The sequence below is a fragment of the Prunus avium genome, chromosome 3 (assembly GCF_965620075.1).
Source record: "Prunus avium chromosome 3, drPruAviu1.hap1.1, whole genome shotgun sequence".
NCBI lineage: Eukaryota > Viridiplantae > Streptophyta > Magnoliopsida > Rosales > Rosaceae > Prunus > Prunus avium.
In genome coordinates this window covers 1,212,814-1,229,842 of record NC_142286.1, presented here as the reverse complement: position 1 = coordinate 1,229,842, position 17,029 = coordinate 1,212,814, and the positions used below count along the sequence as shown (strand labels likewise).

The 17,029-nt window shown below is 36.3% G+C and overlaps 2 protein-coding genes across 2 annotated transcripts; one reads left to right on the top strand and one right to left on the bottom strand.

Moving 5' to 3' along the window:
* Positions 1 to 1,284: 1,284 nt before the first annotated feature.
* Positions 1,285 to 9,352, bottom strand: UGP1 (UDP-GLUCOSE PYROPHOSPHORYLASE 1). The gene is made up of 22 exons (XM_088250337.1): positions 9,203 to 9,352; positions 9,007 to 9,094; positions 8,874 to 8,921; positions 8,622 to 8,716; positions 8,417 to 8,507; positions 7,123 to 7,183; positions 6,958 to 7,035; positions 6,828 to 6,878; positions 6,648 to 6,721; positions 5,359 to 5,431; positions 5,208 to 5,265; positions 5,028 to 5,074; positions 4,877 to 4,942; positions 4,154 to 4,186; positions 3,033 to 3,085; positions 2,892 to 2,967; positions 2,765 to 2,821; positions 2,568 to 2,651; positions 2,383 to 2,481; positions 2,196 to 2,300; positions 1,623 to 1,694; positions 1,285 to 1,518 (listed from the first exon to the last, which is right to left on the bottom strand). The coding sequence occupies exons 2-22, from the start codon at positions 9,072 to 9,074 to the stop codon at positions 1,492 to 1,494; spliced, it is 1,416 nt and encodes a 471-aa protein (XP_088106463.1). The 5' UTR covers positions 9,075 to 9,094; positions 9,203 to 9,352; the 3' UTR covers positions 1,285 to 1,491.
* A 4,240-nt stretch (positions 9,353 to 13,592) lies between these two features.
* On the top strand, positions 13,593 to 16,996 carry RVE1 (Homeodomain-like superfamily protein). The gene is made up of 6 exons (XM_021968147.2): positions 13,593 to 14,137; positions 14,510 to 14,629; positions 14,740 to 14,851; positions 15,031 to 15,092; positions 15,263 to 15,676; positions 15,772 to 16,996. Exons 1-6 carry the CDS (start codon positions 14,093 to 14,095, stop codon positions 16,507 to 16,509), a joined length of 1,491 nt encoding a protein of 496 aa, XP_021823839.2. The 5' UTR covers positions 13,593 to 14,092; the 3' UTR covers positions 16,510 to 16,996.
* Positions 16,997 to 17,029: the final 33 nt, after the last annotated feature.

The following is a 17,029-nucleotide window of genomic DNA, read 5'->3' as shown; positions in this document are numbered from 1 at the left end:
TTTTTTTTGGGTGAATAAAAAGACTTGTTTTTTTTTTTTTTGGTTACAATAAAAAAGACTTGTTTTCACTTCAAGCAAATGCCTGAAAACAATTGGTTGTCGGAAGTGAATGTTTAGGAATTTCTGTTGAAGTGATCAAAGTAGGTGTTTGTAATGTAGTATTAGCATCTATTTGAGAGTGCTTCTAGAATGGGTAAAAGCATTTTTTGATAATAAAAAGTTTCAGACAGTATTTAGTAGAAAAATTAATAAGTATTTGTGGGTTGTAGAAGCACTTTGGATTTTTTATGAAAATTTCAACATTTTTGTAATAAAAGTGCATTTACTAAAAGCATTTATGAACATAAGTATTTTCTAAAGAAGCTGTCCCAAACGAACCCCTTAGGAGCAGTGTAATCCTCTTTATGTTGGGAAAATATGAAATCAACCAATGAACAGACAAAATGCAAGGCCAAGAATCCTTGCATATATTATATGGGGTATCTCCTTTAGTACAATTCAATGGATAAAATTTAGGAGAGACCACATGCAAATGGAATATGAGGCACACCCACATATGTGCTCACACCCAACCAGTTACATATATAAGAAGTCATTTATATGCCTATTGCACAGCCATTATATATTAAAACAATATTTGCAAAGGCTGAGTTTTTTGGAACAGATCCAGAAAGTAAAATCCTCCATGGGTTATTTGAAGACTTGATGAGTGATATTTAAGGGGGTTGCATTTTTGTACAACATTTGAATTCTGCATGATGTGATAAGTAATGTGGCCGTCCATGGTGTATTATTGCATCTGATATTGCCCCAAATAAGTTATTATATGAGAATTGAAGGATTCATAAAGAAGCACAACATTAGCAATTTGCTTCTGGTTAGTACCAACATGCGAAGTGTAAAAACATCCTCCTTGTGTACACCATCTGGTTTTTACTAACATCAACCCCGTGTTATTACTAAATAATCCCTAAATGACATTTAGGGTCATACTGCTACATTTTATAATGTAGCTGGATGATAAAGTTGATATTTAAACTTAGGGTATAAGATTAGTAAATAAAAAGACAGATAAAATAGAAGATCTTTCTCGAACATAGTATCAGGCAAGCGATTCGATGGTAGTATGTATAGTTTAAAAGGATGGACAATGACCAAATCCTGCTTTGCTATGGGCGGCCCTACAAAGAATATTCAAACTACTTTCTCCTTCATTGCCTAATTATGACACGGATTCGAAGTACAAAGAAAAAAAAATGCCAATTATGAAGAAACACCAATACATAACTAAAATGTTATGCTCTGCCTTGGCATTAAACTTTCATTCATAAACGGTCGGGTTAAACATGGAAACCAGAGACCTTGACCAAACTCATATGCAACAAAAATAGTAAAACATTTATTTCCCTATCAGAATAATCAAGCATGGCACAACCACAGGACTTGATCTTCAACTTGAGTATGCTCTCCGATTCATCCAGGACAAGGAACTTAGAGGTCCTCAGGGCCATTGATATCCTGCACAGAAGTGCAATTAACCGGCACATCAAACAGTGACCGACCATAATCAACGTAATCGAGAAAAAGTACAATGGTCTAAATCCAAACTGACTGTGTTTTACCTTGTTCTCAAGCATGGCATTATCAGGAATTTCCAACTTCACCCCAGATTTTGCTGTGATAGTTACTTTCCCCTTCATTAAATAAAAACAAAATGGCAGACAACATTAATATGCCATACATAACAGTGGTACGAGAAAAAAATCCAACATCCATAATCAAGATGAAGTTGGGCATGGACCATTGAATTATCGTCTACGGAAAGGGTGAAAGGTTTCCAGAAGAAAAATGAAAAGAGATCAATAACGGACATGGATGGTTAATAATCTATGTTGCAATCTAGTAGACATGGACAAGCCACAAACCATATAGAAGAGTTGTGGTGGGGGGGAAGCAAACTATGACCATATACTTGTCTGCATGTATGTAATTAAAAATTCCACCAACATCAACAATTCTCCTTTTTTTTTTTCCTTTTAATCTCCCGATCCAATCAATTATAACTTAACTGAAGGTCAAATATCAATAACTTTTCATCGAAGTCAAATACTAAATTCGACCAGGATATTGGTGGGCATGGCCTCAAAAAAAAAAAAAAAAAAATGCAACTTTTAAGTGACTGGGTACATGCATACCTTGAGAACAACACCAGCACCGAACCACACATCACCAGACACCTTAAGGCTATCGAGCTCAAGGATGCTGGGAATTGACTTGAATCGACTCAAGAAATTGCCAACCTATAAGGAAAGAAATGATCACAATCATTACCAAGAAGCAGCAACATCGAAAAGTCATTAGATCACTACATTAAATACTCACCTTCTTAAATTCAGGCCCCAGTTCAATAGTTGGATTTGCTGGATTTGTTCTAGCTTTGTTCCGGATAACAAAGCCATCTTCTAAGGTATAAAGGTCAGACTGCAAAAGAAGATAGATACATGCATTAGACAAGCCTCAAATCATTAGTAAAGATCCAAGATCTAGAATTGGGAAAAGAAGGTTACCTGGACAAGAAGCAAATCAGAAGTTGCCTTCACTGGAAGAAATCGAGATCGAGGTACATTGATACCAATAGCATGATTAAAGAACTGGTCATAGGAACGAATCATTAAAATTAAGAATTAAAAGATCAATTCCTATAGAAAATTGAACAACAAGCTTTAACTATCGATAACATCCTAAAATGAATTGTATTCAGTACCCTGATTGCTGCACCAGCCGCAGTTTCTAGCTGAAGAACTTTGACTCCATCCACTTCCTATAAACAAATCCAAGCATCAGAAAACCAGAATCTTGGCACAACGAGGCTTCATATGAAAAATGTATACCTTTGGGTTTGGGATAATTTCCATCTTAAGTGCATCAGCTTCCACGAGCCTTTTAATTGCATTCAAGTTCACCCACCTGAATGGTACTTTGTTAGCATACAATTGATGGATGTTTACACGATTTGGGGTAACATGACTTACAAATTATTTGTGTTGAAAATTTTGAACTTCTCTATGGACTTGAATTCATTGACCTGTTTCAAAGAAAGCACCCCATATCATCAACTATAAACTGGGCAAATCTGTATTGTAAACAGGAATGTGCCTGTATCATCCAATGAAAGGATACAGGTACAACACCTAATTTCCAATAAAAGGAAGCAAACCAAAGGCCAGGTCATTGTTATCAATTGTCAAGGATGACAACGCATCACTCAAGACAGCATCATGATGAAGATAGAAATGGAGAATAGTAAAAGGGATAAATTGGCACTTGCAGTGAATCAAGGAGGAGCAATTTCTATTTTCAATATGTAGAAAAACTTATTGTAATAGATAGAACTGCATGTTCTATACAAAACTTTGAGCTCCATTTGTACTCTATTTATTTAGAGATATCAGAAATGAGGTTAAAATGTGAGTGTTTTACATTACATACAACTTCTTCTACATTGTTCTCCGATTGTATGAACCATGATTAAGTGGCATGTAGTATCCTCATCTTTTACCCTACTGAATGTACTGCTTATTGTCACAATTCAAGGCTTAAAAAAGAAATCCAACCATCCATCCTATTATCCATTTATTTAGTAGATTTGTTAGTTTGCAATCTTCTTATCAACAGCTATGTTCAAATGCCTACATCTCATCACAGAACTTGCAGTGAATTATTCAGCTCTACCAGTCCCACCACACTCAGTGTTGGCACTTTCAAGCATTTTGTCAATATTATTTTAGAAAAATATATTAAATTCTTGGGTCGAAAACTAATGATAAGATTGATCGGTTACAATCCTAAAGCAATCAACATAAACTTATTTCTACTTAGTTAATGCCTCATCGTAAATATTATTTCTTTATATACTATCTTATAAAAACTAGTAAATCATTCTACACGAACAACTGCTTTGTTACTTATCATCTCGTCTGCCTCCCCCTACTACTTCAGTGGTTCAATTAGCGTACAAGTGGGAATTCTAGCTATATAGTAACAGCTGCTATCTGTAGTGAGATTAGTAAATAACTGCTATTTGCAGCGAGAACAAGATGACAAACTAAATATAAGGGGGGATTGGCAGTGAAACAATAGAAACACGACTTACATGTGCATCAGGGACTTGAGCAATTTCCAGGAGCTGCACAAGAACATCAGATAAAAGGAAAAAGGTCATGCATAGCCAAAGTTCTCAAAAATGTTGCATCATAATGGAAAGAAGATGCATTCACATTGAGTTAATGCCATTCTTTAAAAAAAGGGGTTAACCAGGAGAATCTGCCAGCTGACCAATCAGATTTTCATTTAAAGGCCATTTGCTGAAAAATAGAGCCACAACAGGGGAACTGGGCCATTCAACCGTGAATTAGGTTAACCAGCTCACAGTTCTTGAGAACCAGCCAGTTCAACTAGATTGTCTTCACAAAATCCCATTGTTTTGGGTGATCAAGGTTTGAAACTGACGTTTATATGTGAAATCTAAGGTCATTCACTACTAAATCACTGCCACATCTGTTGTCCCATAGTGACACTTTTTATATTATCTCTTTATTTCAACAAACTACAATGAAAAGGATATTATTTTGTTATTAAGAAGACTAAACTTCTAAATATTTGAAAACGTCTAATTAAAAAAAAAGATGATGAAGAAGAAGAAAATAAAGCGCTCATAAACGAACTTCTTGAAATAAAAATAGCTTGATAAAAGTACGCACTGAAGAGATGTGGAGTGGCCACCAAAGTTTAGTAATAATAATTTCTGCTTCATAAGAAAGAAGTCAAAATAGAAAGTTTTCAATATATCATAGCCCAATGGATAAAAAATTTGTACCTGAACCCTTCCCTCATAAGAGATCAGAGTGCCACCCTTCACATCTGCCAATGTTTTTGGCGTCACCTGCATAAATAAGAAAGATATGTAGAAACTACTTTGAAGATAAAACTTTGAAGATGAAAAGGTAATACCAATAACCTTTTCATACCTCCATGCAGTATTCGTTCTTTTTGTGGATCAAATGATTTAGAATTTCTATCGCATCCAGTCAAGGATAATAACATCTAAAAGGACTTCTTTTATCAAAGCGAAAGAATAATATATCACACACAGTGAAGAACCATAATCTAGAAAGTAGACGTGCCAATCTGAACCAAAAATAGGATACTCAAATCAACAACAGCACCCAAGTTGTCCGAGTTAGCTACAAACACATACTCCTTACCCTGAAAAATAGAGAAAGATGCAGGTGCAGGAAAAATTATACCTGGGACATGAGCAAATAATAAAATGATCACAAAAGGCATCAAGAGACCAACCTGTGACAATAACAGATCAAGTTTGCCACTGTTCTTTAGGGATGGGAACACATCACCATGGCCAGGAGGATACCTTCATGTGCATACAATGATCATGAGCAGAAAGAATGGGGCGTTGCATGAAATTTCACTCGATATAAAATTAGATTCCTACCAACTATCAATTACAGGGCTTAGGTGTTTTTTTATCTAAATCACTACATCACAATGACAAGCCAACTACCAAGGAAAACAAAACGTTCTAGTGTTAAATATGCGAGTGTTAAAGGCAACAATGTTCACGCAGGTTCATGGTCACTCAAACTACTAGACAAAGAATGAACACCAAATTCTCATAATAAAAAATAACGAAAAAGCTAGTTGCACCACAGAAAAGTCCTTTTGTTAACATGTGTAAAAGGAAAAATGTTCATGAGGGCTCCTGGTCACTGAAACCACTAGAGAAAGAGAGTAGACAAAATATTATATCAATTTGTGCCATAGAAATTTTTCCTTTTCCCTATTAACTACACTGGTTTTGACCCAAAAATAATAATTACACCAGGTTACAGGAAAGCTCATAAACAAAACTTAGAACCTGCTCTGTATCATGCACTTTGGATAGGAGTTGGCCTGAAATATATGCGAGGGGAAAAGAAGAAAATGATACCAGGAGTGATTATTGGCTAGTAAGGCAGGAGTTGTACAAGAAATGCATGCTGAATTTAGTTGTATGAGTTGATAGAAGTTTGCCCCTGAATGTCTTCGTTGTGGTGCCCTTTTTTATTGATATCATAAACTAGTCTAACAATCCCAAATGATATCAAAAGAAGGTAAAAGACAATATAACAACTAGACTTCCTTCAACATATGAGACATACATAAATACACATGACTCATGGCGACATCATAACATAATTTTAAACTATAACTGAAAGTTGAAAGAGCAAGGATCCACCATAGTTGTGCAACAATGTTTAATTGGTTTTATCAACAGCAATTCGCATTAACCATTTCTGAAAATTCACAACGACCATATCAATGCTTTCATTTCATAACAACTAACTTCCTCGAACAAAAAATAAAAATCATGTCAGACATGCATAAACACACACAGAGATATGATTGGCCCCACACACACATGAAATCATACACGTGTGTGTTTGAATACCAGACTGGAATCTCAGCAAAAGTATTAACAGATCATCAGGCGCGGATTATATATGCTCCAAATACAAAAAACAGTACAAAACTAAAAGCTAACTGGGAAACAATTGTGCATGAGCCCCAGAGTGAATAATAAATTATACCATCCATCCTTGCCAGTCTGTCCTTTGGATGGAAGTGGCGAAAAATCTTCAACAACCAGACGAGGATACTGACTCTGCACATCCAAAAAATATTGGAAAAGGTATAAGTTCAATGTTTTAAGTATTCAGTATACACAAGAATAAATAGTAAAGCACATGATCAAGAAAGGTACCACAGACCTGGTTAAAAGTATGAATCTGAACATTTGACTTGGTGTACTTTTCTACAATCTAATGGAGGCAAGACCTAGTTAGCTCATGGGTAAAATGAAAGGATGAAATAATAAACTACAGAAGTAAATACTCAAACCTTCTGTGTATCATCATGAGTGTTGAATGAGTTCATCAAAAGCAGGGGAACACTGCTCCCATATTTGTTATTGAGAGTCTGAAAATATTAGCTGCGTAAGCTGATATAAACATTGAGAGAGAGAGGCAGAGAGAGGCAGAGAGAAGGAAAAGACAAAAAGATAACCTCAATCTGGATGACAATTAAGTCCAGAAATGTCAACCCATTTCGAACTTCAATGACAGACCTGCATGACAAAGAAAATGAACCTAGAATCATTGATGTTATGGACACGAGTTAGACAATATACAGAATAGCACCCCATGACTGGGTCTCTTTTGTGTAGATGAACCAGATTTTGAACCAGAATTAGATTAGTATAGCAGTATCCATTACAGAATTCAAGTCTGGCGGATCAACAAAATTGCAACAGGCATTGAATGCAAAAGAAAATTCAATATCCAAGATCAGAACTCAAATAACATATACACTTTTTCATCCATATCTGATATTTAAAAAGTAACTTTTCATTTAAAGCAATAAGAATATATAGCTTTCATTACCAAATGAATATATAGATTTAAATTATCAAACCTTACTACAAGGTTCTGGTCTGGGTTGGATTAGAACTAGCCAGTGTTTGGTTTGATCCAATTAAAACTTGACATCAGGACACTAAAATGTTAATCCAAATATAATCAGGATGGATTTAAATCTTTGACATGATGCATTAAAGCACATCCACCAGTAGAGAAGTTCATCTACGAATTTGAATTATTCAATGCATTTTCAACGTGAAGAAATATTGCAATATTGAAGCAACAAAACAATAAAGCAAAACACCTTATATAGTCAGGTACAACAAATGGAGGCCAAGTGGGGATAATCAAACTACTCCATAGTCCCTAGTTTCTTTTGCAAAGTTAAAAAATAAATAACTGAGCCACAAGTTAATTGTGTAATGCAGATATGAAAAGGCATAACATTTTTAAATTAAAAAAAATTAAAAAAAGGTGTTAGAGAGATTTCCTCTTCGCAATCAAAACTGATTGTGTAACTGAAGATCAGAGAGATTTCCTGTTCTCAATCAAAACTGATTGTGTAACTAAAGATCAGTTTTGATTCTTTGTAATTATAGTCTTTAGTGCTGTTTATAATTTCTTGTAACAGTCAAACAAATCTCCTATATACAGCACTAAAGACTATAATTACAAAGAATCAAAACTGATCTTCAGTTACACAATCAGTTTTGATTGAGAAGAGGAAATCTCTCTGATCTTCAGTTACACAATCAGTTTTGATTGCGAAGAGGAAATCTCTCTAACAAAAGGTAACATTCTCCTACATCAGGAATCCCAAATCTAAATCAGCCGGTAAGATTTTTTGCATGGAACTGGTAATGAAATAACAATTGCCACCTTAACGAGCCATACATAAACAAGAAAAAGAAACGTAATCAAAATGAGATTCGAAGGCATACTTGGGGCCAGTGCAACCCATTGTTGTTCCCAAACCTCCATTAAGCTTTAGCACCACAAGTTTGTCCAAAAGCTTCTTGATCTCCGCAGGATCTTCATAGATCAAGAATTCAAGAACCATAACCATAAGCATTTTACAATTCACAAATGTGGATCGCTAAATAAACAGAAAAATAAAAATGAGGGAAAATTTAAGATTAAGATTACCGTCAGGAGTAGGTGCCAAGCCATCATAAGGGACCACTACTTCATCAGTAGGAGTCTGGATCTTACTCCACTCCACATGTTCTGCTTCTCCTCCACTGTTACATGTTGTTGGATAACATTCAGAAAGATTAAATCAACATACACAAATTCATTAAGATTTGAGTCTCGAACTGATCATCATTTTCTCATCAACCAAACAGACAAAAAAAAAAAAAAAACAAATTCGATTCGCTTCACTTCACTTCACTTCACCTGACATAACGAGAGACGAGGTTGATGAATCCGTTTTTCTCATTCTCGCTGCAAAAACGAACAAAATCAAGCTCAGATCACAGAGGAATCAGAAATTCACCACTGGATCCAACGAGAAACTAGACTAGCGCACCTGATTTGGCTCAGAGAGCCGACTTCAGATTTGAGCTTGTCGATGTTAGCGGTAGCCACAGCAGCCATTGGTGAAGGGCTTCAAAATTCTAGAGAGAGCAAAAAGAAACGAGAGATGTGATCTTCGAAAGTCGAGAGAGAGAGAGAGAGAGAGAGGTGATGATATTGATACTGATATTGATATAAGCTGTGTGAACCTTGAAGAATGAGAGTGACTTTGAGATTTGGAAATTTCGGGAATGTGTTTGTACTGTAGGACGTAGGACTAAAAGAGAGATTTGGCAAAGTGTCTATAGTAACGTAAAACAGTGGTTGGTTTCGTTGCGTAGTGATTTTTGATTTTTAATTTTTGTGGGGTAAAGAGGTTGTTGGTATTTATAATAAAGATGAGTTTGGTTTTTGGGCAACGAATATGCAGGCGAATATGACGTTTTGGTTCCGCTTCGTCTAATCTCAGAAAAGAGTGGCGCCTCTTTTACGCCAACATTGACACCTCACTTTCCCCCTCCCACCAGTTTTGGGTTGCCACCTATCTAATCTGACTGTCTGAACAGTTGTTTCTCTCTCTAGTTTCCAATTTCCAATTCTATTTTGCTACCTTTGTCAATTATTCTCTTTTATCTTCTTTTTTTTTTTTCTATGGAACATCTTGATTATCAGTTGTTCTACTACTATCGCATTGGGTGAATAAATTTGCATTCTATGGATAACTGTCAACCGTTGATGCAATAGAATCGTATCACTCATCTACCGGAACGATAGCCCCGAGCCCATATACATCCTAAAGAGGAGTAAGGCTCATGGGCCCGCCAAGATCTCCCTTCAAGTTGGCCCACGTGCGTTGTAAGGCCCAAAAGCAAACTTACCAACTTATATGTAGCCCACAATTGATAAAGCCCAAACAAGCAAATACTTGTAGTACATGTTTTATATTTGAATCCCACTCCATGCTCCATCAGAAATTTGGCCCACATTACTTATATGTAACTTACCTAACTTCACAAGTAGTACCATAAGTAACCATTACTTCTTAATGTGTAATATAATATTGTTGAAATATCCTCAAAAGCCCAAAGCTTTTCAATCCTTGAATAATACATTTTATGGTCGCCTATTGGAGATGGATGTCGAGGGTTGTGGGGAATTCGTACGTCTGCTCAAAAGACCTTTGGCACCATGAAACTAAGAAAGAAGATAGTCATAGTATTTGGGCACAAACGTGTGGTGTGAGTCAAATAGTCTATGATGTCTAAGTTAATTCGATTGTATGGAGAGAAAAATAGAGTTTCTTAGTTCAAGGAACAATTATCTTCGTTAAGAGGTGTAAATTGGTTTATATTTAGCTCTTTGGAGGCTGGTTTATTGCCGTGAGAAGCTACGTTTTAGTGTTGATAGAGGTGTGACAACTCGTTAATATGTACGTTAAGTCAATTATTTGTTTAACATGGGATGTGTGAGATATTTACCCAAAATAGGTGATCCCCTTAATTATTGATGTTGCAATTATTAGGGAGATCTCAAAGATTTAGGCTAATCTTTTAGAGGCGTGCAACTTAAGAATAAGTTATATTAGGCTCGCTTCCACATGAGCTTTTATTTGACAAAAAGGCCTTAATGGGTCTTTCCATGTCTCATGGACTCAAGAAGAGCCTATGCTTCTCATTACCCTGACAAAGGAAGAGACATATGACAACCATAAGCAATAATGGCCATTGCTCATAATTAATGGGCGTAAGATGTATCACATCTTCTCATGCCATTAACCAAGGCAATTTGGTTTGTGTGGTCGCCTTTTAGTTCACACGACACCTTATTAAAATTGATCTACCATATTATTTGAGACCTAAATTGGCAAGTTCGGAATGAAGGGAGCATAAAGGATCAACAGTTTCAGGGAGAAATTAAAAAGACGAACACTTGGGAGAGTATTCTTAGGAGTATTGCCCTAGCTAAAAGATAAAAAGAAGCAGTAGCGAATACAGAGGCAGAAAGAAGATTCTGTTATTGAGCTCCCCCAAGCACAAGCAGCTCCCTGACTTGGGCTAGCGCGCCCCTATTAGTCAAAGCTTTGATTTGACCCTAGCCCCTACCCTATAGTTTGAAACTAGCTATGAATCAAAGAAGCTAGCATAGCATAGCATAGCGAAAATATGCTCGACTTTTGAATTTAAAATTGATCTACCACATTATTTGGGACCTAAATTGGTTTACAAATTTGATTTCTCTATCATTAGGAATTCAATTAGGTGCCAAATTTGATAACTTCGTCAGTTTTGCTTATTTGGTCAATTTTTTTTTCCTATAAGTAATCCCTACATTGATATGTTTGATGAAGATCTCTTGTACCTTATAGAGTCTAAGTTCTTCAAGCTATAGAAAGCTATAAAGCTCCAAACTTTATGAGTACTTTGTAAATTCTTTATAACTATGAACCAAACTGTTGCAAGTCTCAAACTAGAAAAATTGAAGTGCAATTTGAACTCACAAACTGTTTTTCAAAAGTGGCACAAAAAGCCAATTACGTCGGAACACAATGCCAACTTTTTTTTCTTTTAATTTTAGCCACAAGCTCAGCAAATCTTATATCTTAACCCATCTCTTTCATCCAATCTAGAAAAATAATGCTTCTGCCACTAAAATCGGTTTATTGTTTTTCTGCCGATTTATTATTTATTATTTTTGTCCAAAACTGATATATAATTGGTCATAGGTGTAGTGTAGGAGAGAGAGAGGAAACAAAAAACAGGGGAAGATGATGACGCAAGTATTATGGATGGCTGAAGCAACGTCCAATGAGAAAAACGTCAGCTGGAAGCCAATATGAAAAGAAATATTAAAAAAATAAGAAAAAAGGGTCACCAGTTTCAGCCACAAAGCGAATATCTAAAGCGAAAGATCTTGAGCCTCTCGTTGAATTGTTGACTGGAGGCTTCCTTCCACGATCTTCGACACCTGGCGCTGTGCAAAACAGCTCTATCAAATGCGCTTAATTTACCCAAATACCCTTACAAAACTTGTGGACAGAAACTTTTTACTATTATAATCGTGGGTCCAGCTGCGCGTGAGTGGCCGAGAACCATCCATGGTCCCTTGCACACGTGGTGGAGGAGGTGGGCTGGGGCGGTCAGTGGCGATGACGTGGCGAAAAGCGCAGAAAGAGAAAGTGCACCTGAGCTCAAACTCTACCTCATCTTCTCTTTCTTTTTTTCTTTCTCTATTTGGGTTTTTAATGTAATCCACAACTCGTGGCCTACGCCTACCGTTGGTCTCTCTCTCTCTCTCTCTCTCTCTCTCTCTCTCTCACTCACTATTGTATAGGCTGCAGATATTTTTAGCTTTTCTCCAGGCCACAAATATCGTTTGGAGCTTTTTTTATTTTAACTATCTTATTTTATTTTTTTAAAAATTTTTTTATTTCTCCACACAGAGGTTGCTCCTCCACTTGTTGGTGTAGGCAATAAAGTAGTGTACTCGCGAGTCGCTACCTATAATTTCAGACGACTAAACTTTTTTCTTTCCTTTTTTCTTTTTGCTGAGCAACTTTGGAACTAAATATTTTATAAAATCAAATCTCAACTATATTTCAAATGTCTGTACTCCTAAAGTTAGACATAATTGAAATCTTAATTGAAGGAATAGATACTGATTGCATTTATATTTAGAGTATTAAACTTAATTAAAATTTCCATCCAAAAACAATTTATAATTCACACCATATATCAAGCAACTAGTTTTATTAAAAAATTAAGAATAATAATAATAAAGTAATTAAGCGTACAACACCTAGAAATAGGAGAAAAAGAAATTTATACGTGGTGAGAAATGAATTCATCTAATAAAAAAAGTGATGGTTTTTTCTCATATATACTGAATTTTTTATACATAAAATGTGATTTTAAACACCTTAAGCATCATATTTCGGATTCTCCTCATTTACTTGAAGTTTCACTGTTAGGATCTCATAAACTTTTAATATAAGCTTACCAAGACAGTAAAATACATTCTAAAGGTTAAAAATTTGACTTTTAAAAATAAAATTGCAATAATAACAGATGTAAGTAAAATAATCGTCACATTCTCAAAACTTCTTCAGTATAACAATACTACAACAAGTCAATCCGTTTGGATGAAATACAATAGACCTTATATTTATTTATTTATTTTTGGGTTAAAAGACTTGAAACTTCTTTAATTTTTCATAAAAGACTAATCGATGGAAAAAAGAAATCGAAATTGTTTTATCCAATAATCTTGCACTGGATAATGAATAAGATATGGAGATAGAAGTGACTTGGCTGAAAGCGCACGTGTGAGCCAGAACAGCGCGACTACGATAATGGTAATGATTTCGCTGCGCGTACAGCTCCTGTCCCTCGTGGCTATTTATCCCGTGGTGGCTGAATTTCTCGCACCCAAAAAAGTCACTCTATATATCATAAAAGCGGGGAGGAGACAAGACAGGCGGCTGCCATGTGGCAAGAGCCTCCGTCGTCCTGAGCCACAAGATTCCATCGAATTCTCGAGTGTTCCGTTTCACAAAACAAAATTAAAATTCATCAATAACAAAAAATAAAAGCAGAGACTGATGCTGACGTGTCACCACCTGGTTTCTTCTTTTTTTCTCATCACACACCCACAACCCTGCACTATTCAACTCTCGCTCCTCTCTCTCTCTCTCTCTCTCCTTATTTTGCTTTTTTCTACCTTCCTCCTTCTTCTTCTGGTTCAGTTTTATCCACTTGGGTTTTGCTCTTTCCTCTGTCCAAGTGAAACCCAGTTCTTGTTTTCTTCTTGAAAGAAAGAAATCGTTTCCAATTTTTGAGGTCCTGTGAGCTAAAAGCAATGGAGTTGTTTGACCAAAAACCTGGCTTTAGATTGTGAAAGTCTAGTTTGGGGAACAAATAAAATGGACCCAAGGCCATATAGAATTAGCTGTCTGAACAGAAAGAGTGTAAATTTATGAGTATTTTCTTCTTGTATGAGTGTGGGGAAGATAGAGACAAGGGTTTGTTTTGGTTTTTGCTTGCTAGAGGAGTGAGGAAAAACGGTGTCGTATCTCACAGAATTGAGGAAGAGGTCAACTTTGCATGGTGGGTGGATTAATGCTCTCTCCAGATATGGCTGCTGCTCAAGTATGTATGCACAATTTTTTTTTACGTTTTATGTTATAATATAACTGGCGCACTCTGTTTTAGTGGTTATGTGAAATTATTGATGGATCGCTGAAATTTCCATTTATGTTATAATATATCAGCTATCAATTTTTATATATACACTTTCTTAATTAACTGTGGATGCTTCTCATTTCTATGGGATTAATTAAATTTAGAGAATTTCTGACAGTGCTTTGAAGGGGTAGATAAATTAAAATAACCCCCCGTTTATTTATTTAATTTAATTTAATTATATTGAAAACTGAGGAAAATTTTGTTGTGTTGGGTGGTGATTGAAGAAGAAGAAACATTTTTGATCTTGTATTGTTGTTTCTTGGTTATGTTATGTAGGATCAATATGATGGTAGTCGTTCAGAAAGTGTTCTCTCAGCAAACAATGGGGTTTCATTTAGTGCTTCTGGGCTCCAGTTGAAGGATCAGTTCTCTAATGGAAATGACTCTGCTCCCAAGGTTTTTCAATTTTTATTTTTGTTTTTCCATTTTCCTATTTTAGTTTTCATTAAGATTATGATTAATTGTTGTTCAACATTCACTCACTTGCCTTAACTTGGTTTTAATAGGCGAGAAAACCATACACAATCACAAAACAAAGAGAGAGATGGACAGAGGAAGAGCATAAGAAATTCCTCGAAGCTTTGAAGCTGTATGGTCGAGCCTGGCGAAAGATAGAAGGTATATTTGCATTAAAAGTATCACTGGCAATATATTAATTAGTTGAGATTAGAGTTGAGTATGTCAGCTGTGAAAGCTGGCTGGAGATGCATGTCACTTGGTGGAGATACATTAAGATATTACTTAACAATCTTATCATCTATCCGCGTTCCACTGAAAATATTCTGTCTGGATGACAGAGCATGTTGGCACCAAGACTGCAGTTCAGATTCGAAGTCATGCTCAAAAGTTCTTTTCTAAGGTTTACTGCTCTTATTCCAGTACCCCCCATTCTCTCTCATAGTATCTATAATCCCATATATTAATGTAAGTTAAACTTTATTGGCTCAAGGCATGCAAACCATACTTGAAGGGTTGATGCTTTCGTGCTTGATGTTGCTCTCTGACTCCTCAAGTTTGTATTTGTCGTAGGTTGCTCGTGACTCAAATGGCAGCAACGTAATCTCGGAAGAGCCCATTGACATCCCTCCTCCTCGACCAAAACGGAAGCCAATGCGTCCTTATCCCCGAAAACTTGTACACCCTGTTAATAAAGAGACCTTTATTGTAGAGCGGCCAACAAGGTCTGCATCTCCAAATTTATCAGTTTCGGAGCCAGAAAACCAGTCTCCAACATCAGTATTATCTGTGATTGGCTCAGATACACTGGGTTCCGCTGATTCAAATACACCCAGTCGTAGTTTATCACCCGTTTCATCTGCTGCTGATGTCCATGGTGTGGACTTAAATCATTCTGAGCCCCCCAACCCATCACTGGAGGAAAGTGGATCTACATCACCAGCTGTAGCAGAAAATGGTTCACTTCCTAACATGCAATTATCAATGGTATATGCTTATCCTTTTGCATATCTGTCCAATTTATTATGAGCCTTTTATGTGATATTGATACTCTACTGGTTGTGTTTGGTGAAAATGTCCAGAAGCTTGAGTTATTTCCCACGGATAATGTTGCTGCTAGTGGAGTTTCAGCTGAGGAGGTATCCGCACGAAGCCTTAAACTCTTTGGAAGAACTGTATTGGTCACGGATTCCTACAGACCATCTTCTCCAACCTCGGGAACTTCAAAATCACTGCCTTCTGATGTGAAAGAGGAGAAACCTGTGCAGACATCAACACCATGTAACTTTACAGCTACAGAATCTGCATCTGGGAGTGTGGAACATGTTTGGGATAATTTTCCCTATGGAGTACATCCAGGCATGTATTTTATGCAATTTCAGAATCAGAACTCAAATCTGGTAGAATCTGGTTCTGCTTATTCTGTACCATGGTGGACCTTATGTCCAAAATTGCCATTTCCTTTTATTCCATTCCATAAGCCGCAAGCAGTAAAAGAACATTTTGATGGTAATCTTGGAGATCCTAAGGAAGTTGAGAAGGAAGGGTCTTGGACTGGTTCAGATGCTGGATCAGTCAATGATGAGGAAAACGGTGACAAATGTCTAGGTATTGAGACTGAGGGTAAAGAACAAGAGCCAAATTCGGTTCTCCAATTTAAGGCAAGTGCAAACTCAGCCTTCTCTGAATTAAGAGCAAGCCCTAGCCCTGGAAAGTGTAGAAAAGGATTTGTACCGTATAAAAGATGTTTGGCTGAGAGAGACACCTCTACAATAGCAAGTGAAGACAGGGATGGGAAAAGAGTCCACCTTTCCTTGTAATGTCCTGCTATTGAGGTTTGTCGTAGAATCTTTCTATGTTAGTCAAGAGGTCTTTTTTCACAGAACAAGGAACTTGTTTCCGGTACCGTTTAGTTTAAGATGTGATCAGTTTCAGCTGCTGGTGGATGACTCAAAATGGGAAAAATTAATGTGGTACCGTTTAGTTAAGATGTGACCAGTTTCAGCTGCTGGTAGATGACTCAAAATGGGAAAAACAGTAAGTAGCATTTCTGTGGCCTTGCAGATTCTATTATGGTAGTTCTGGTTTTGACCTCTCAACTGTGTAAGGCAAGCTTGCCATTTCTTGTATGTTTCGTATCTCCATGCTTTGCTTTTACAACCAGCACTTGGTACTACAAGCTTTTGTATTACTTTCCATTCTTTTTCCTTCTTTGTAACTATGAATTTCATATAGTCTCAGTGTTAACATTTATGAGTTGAAGAGAAATATTCTTCGAATAAAGTGTTAAACTATTTGAGTATTGAATATAGTTTCTTTGCAGAGAGTGAAGGAAGAGAG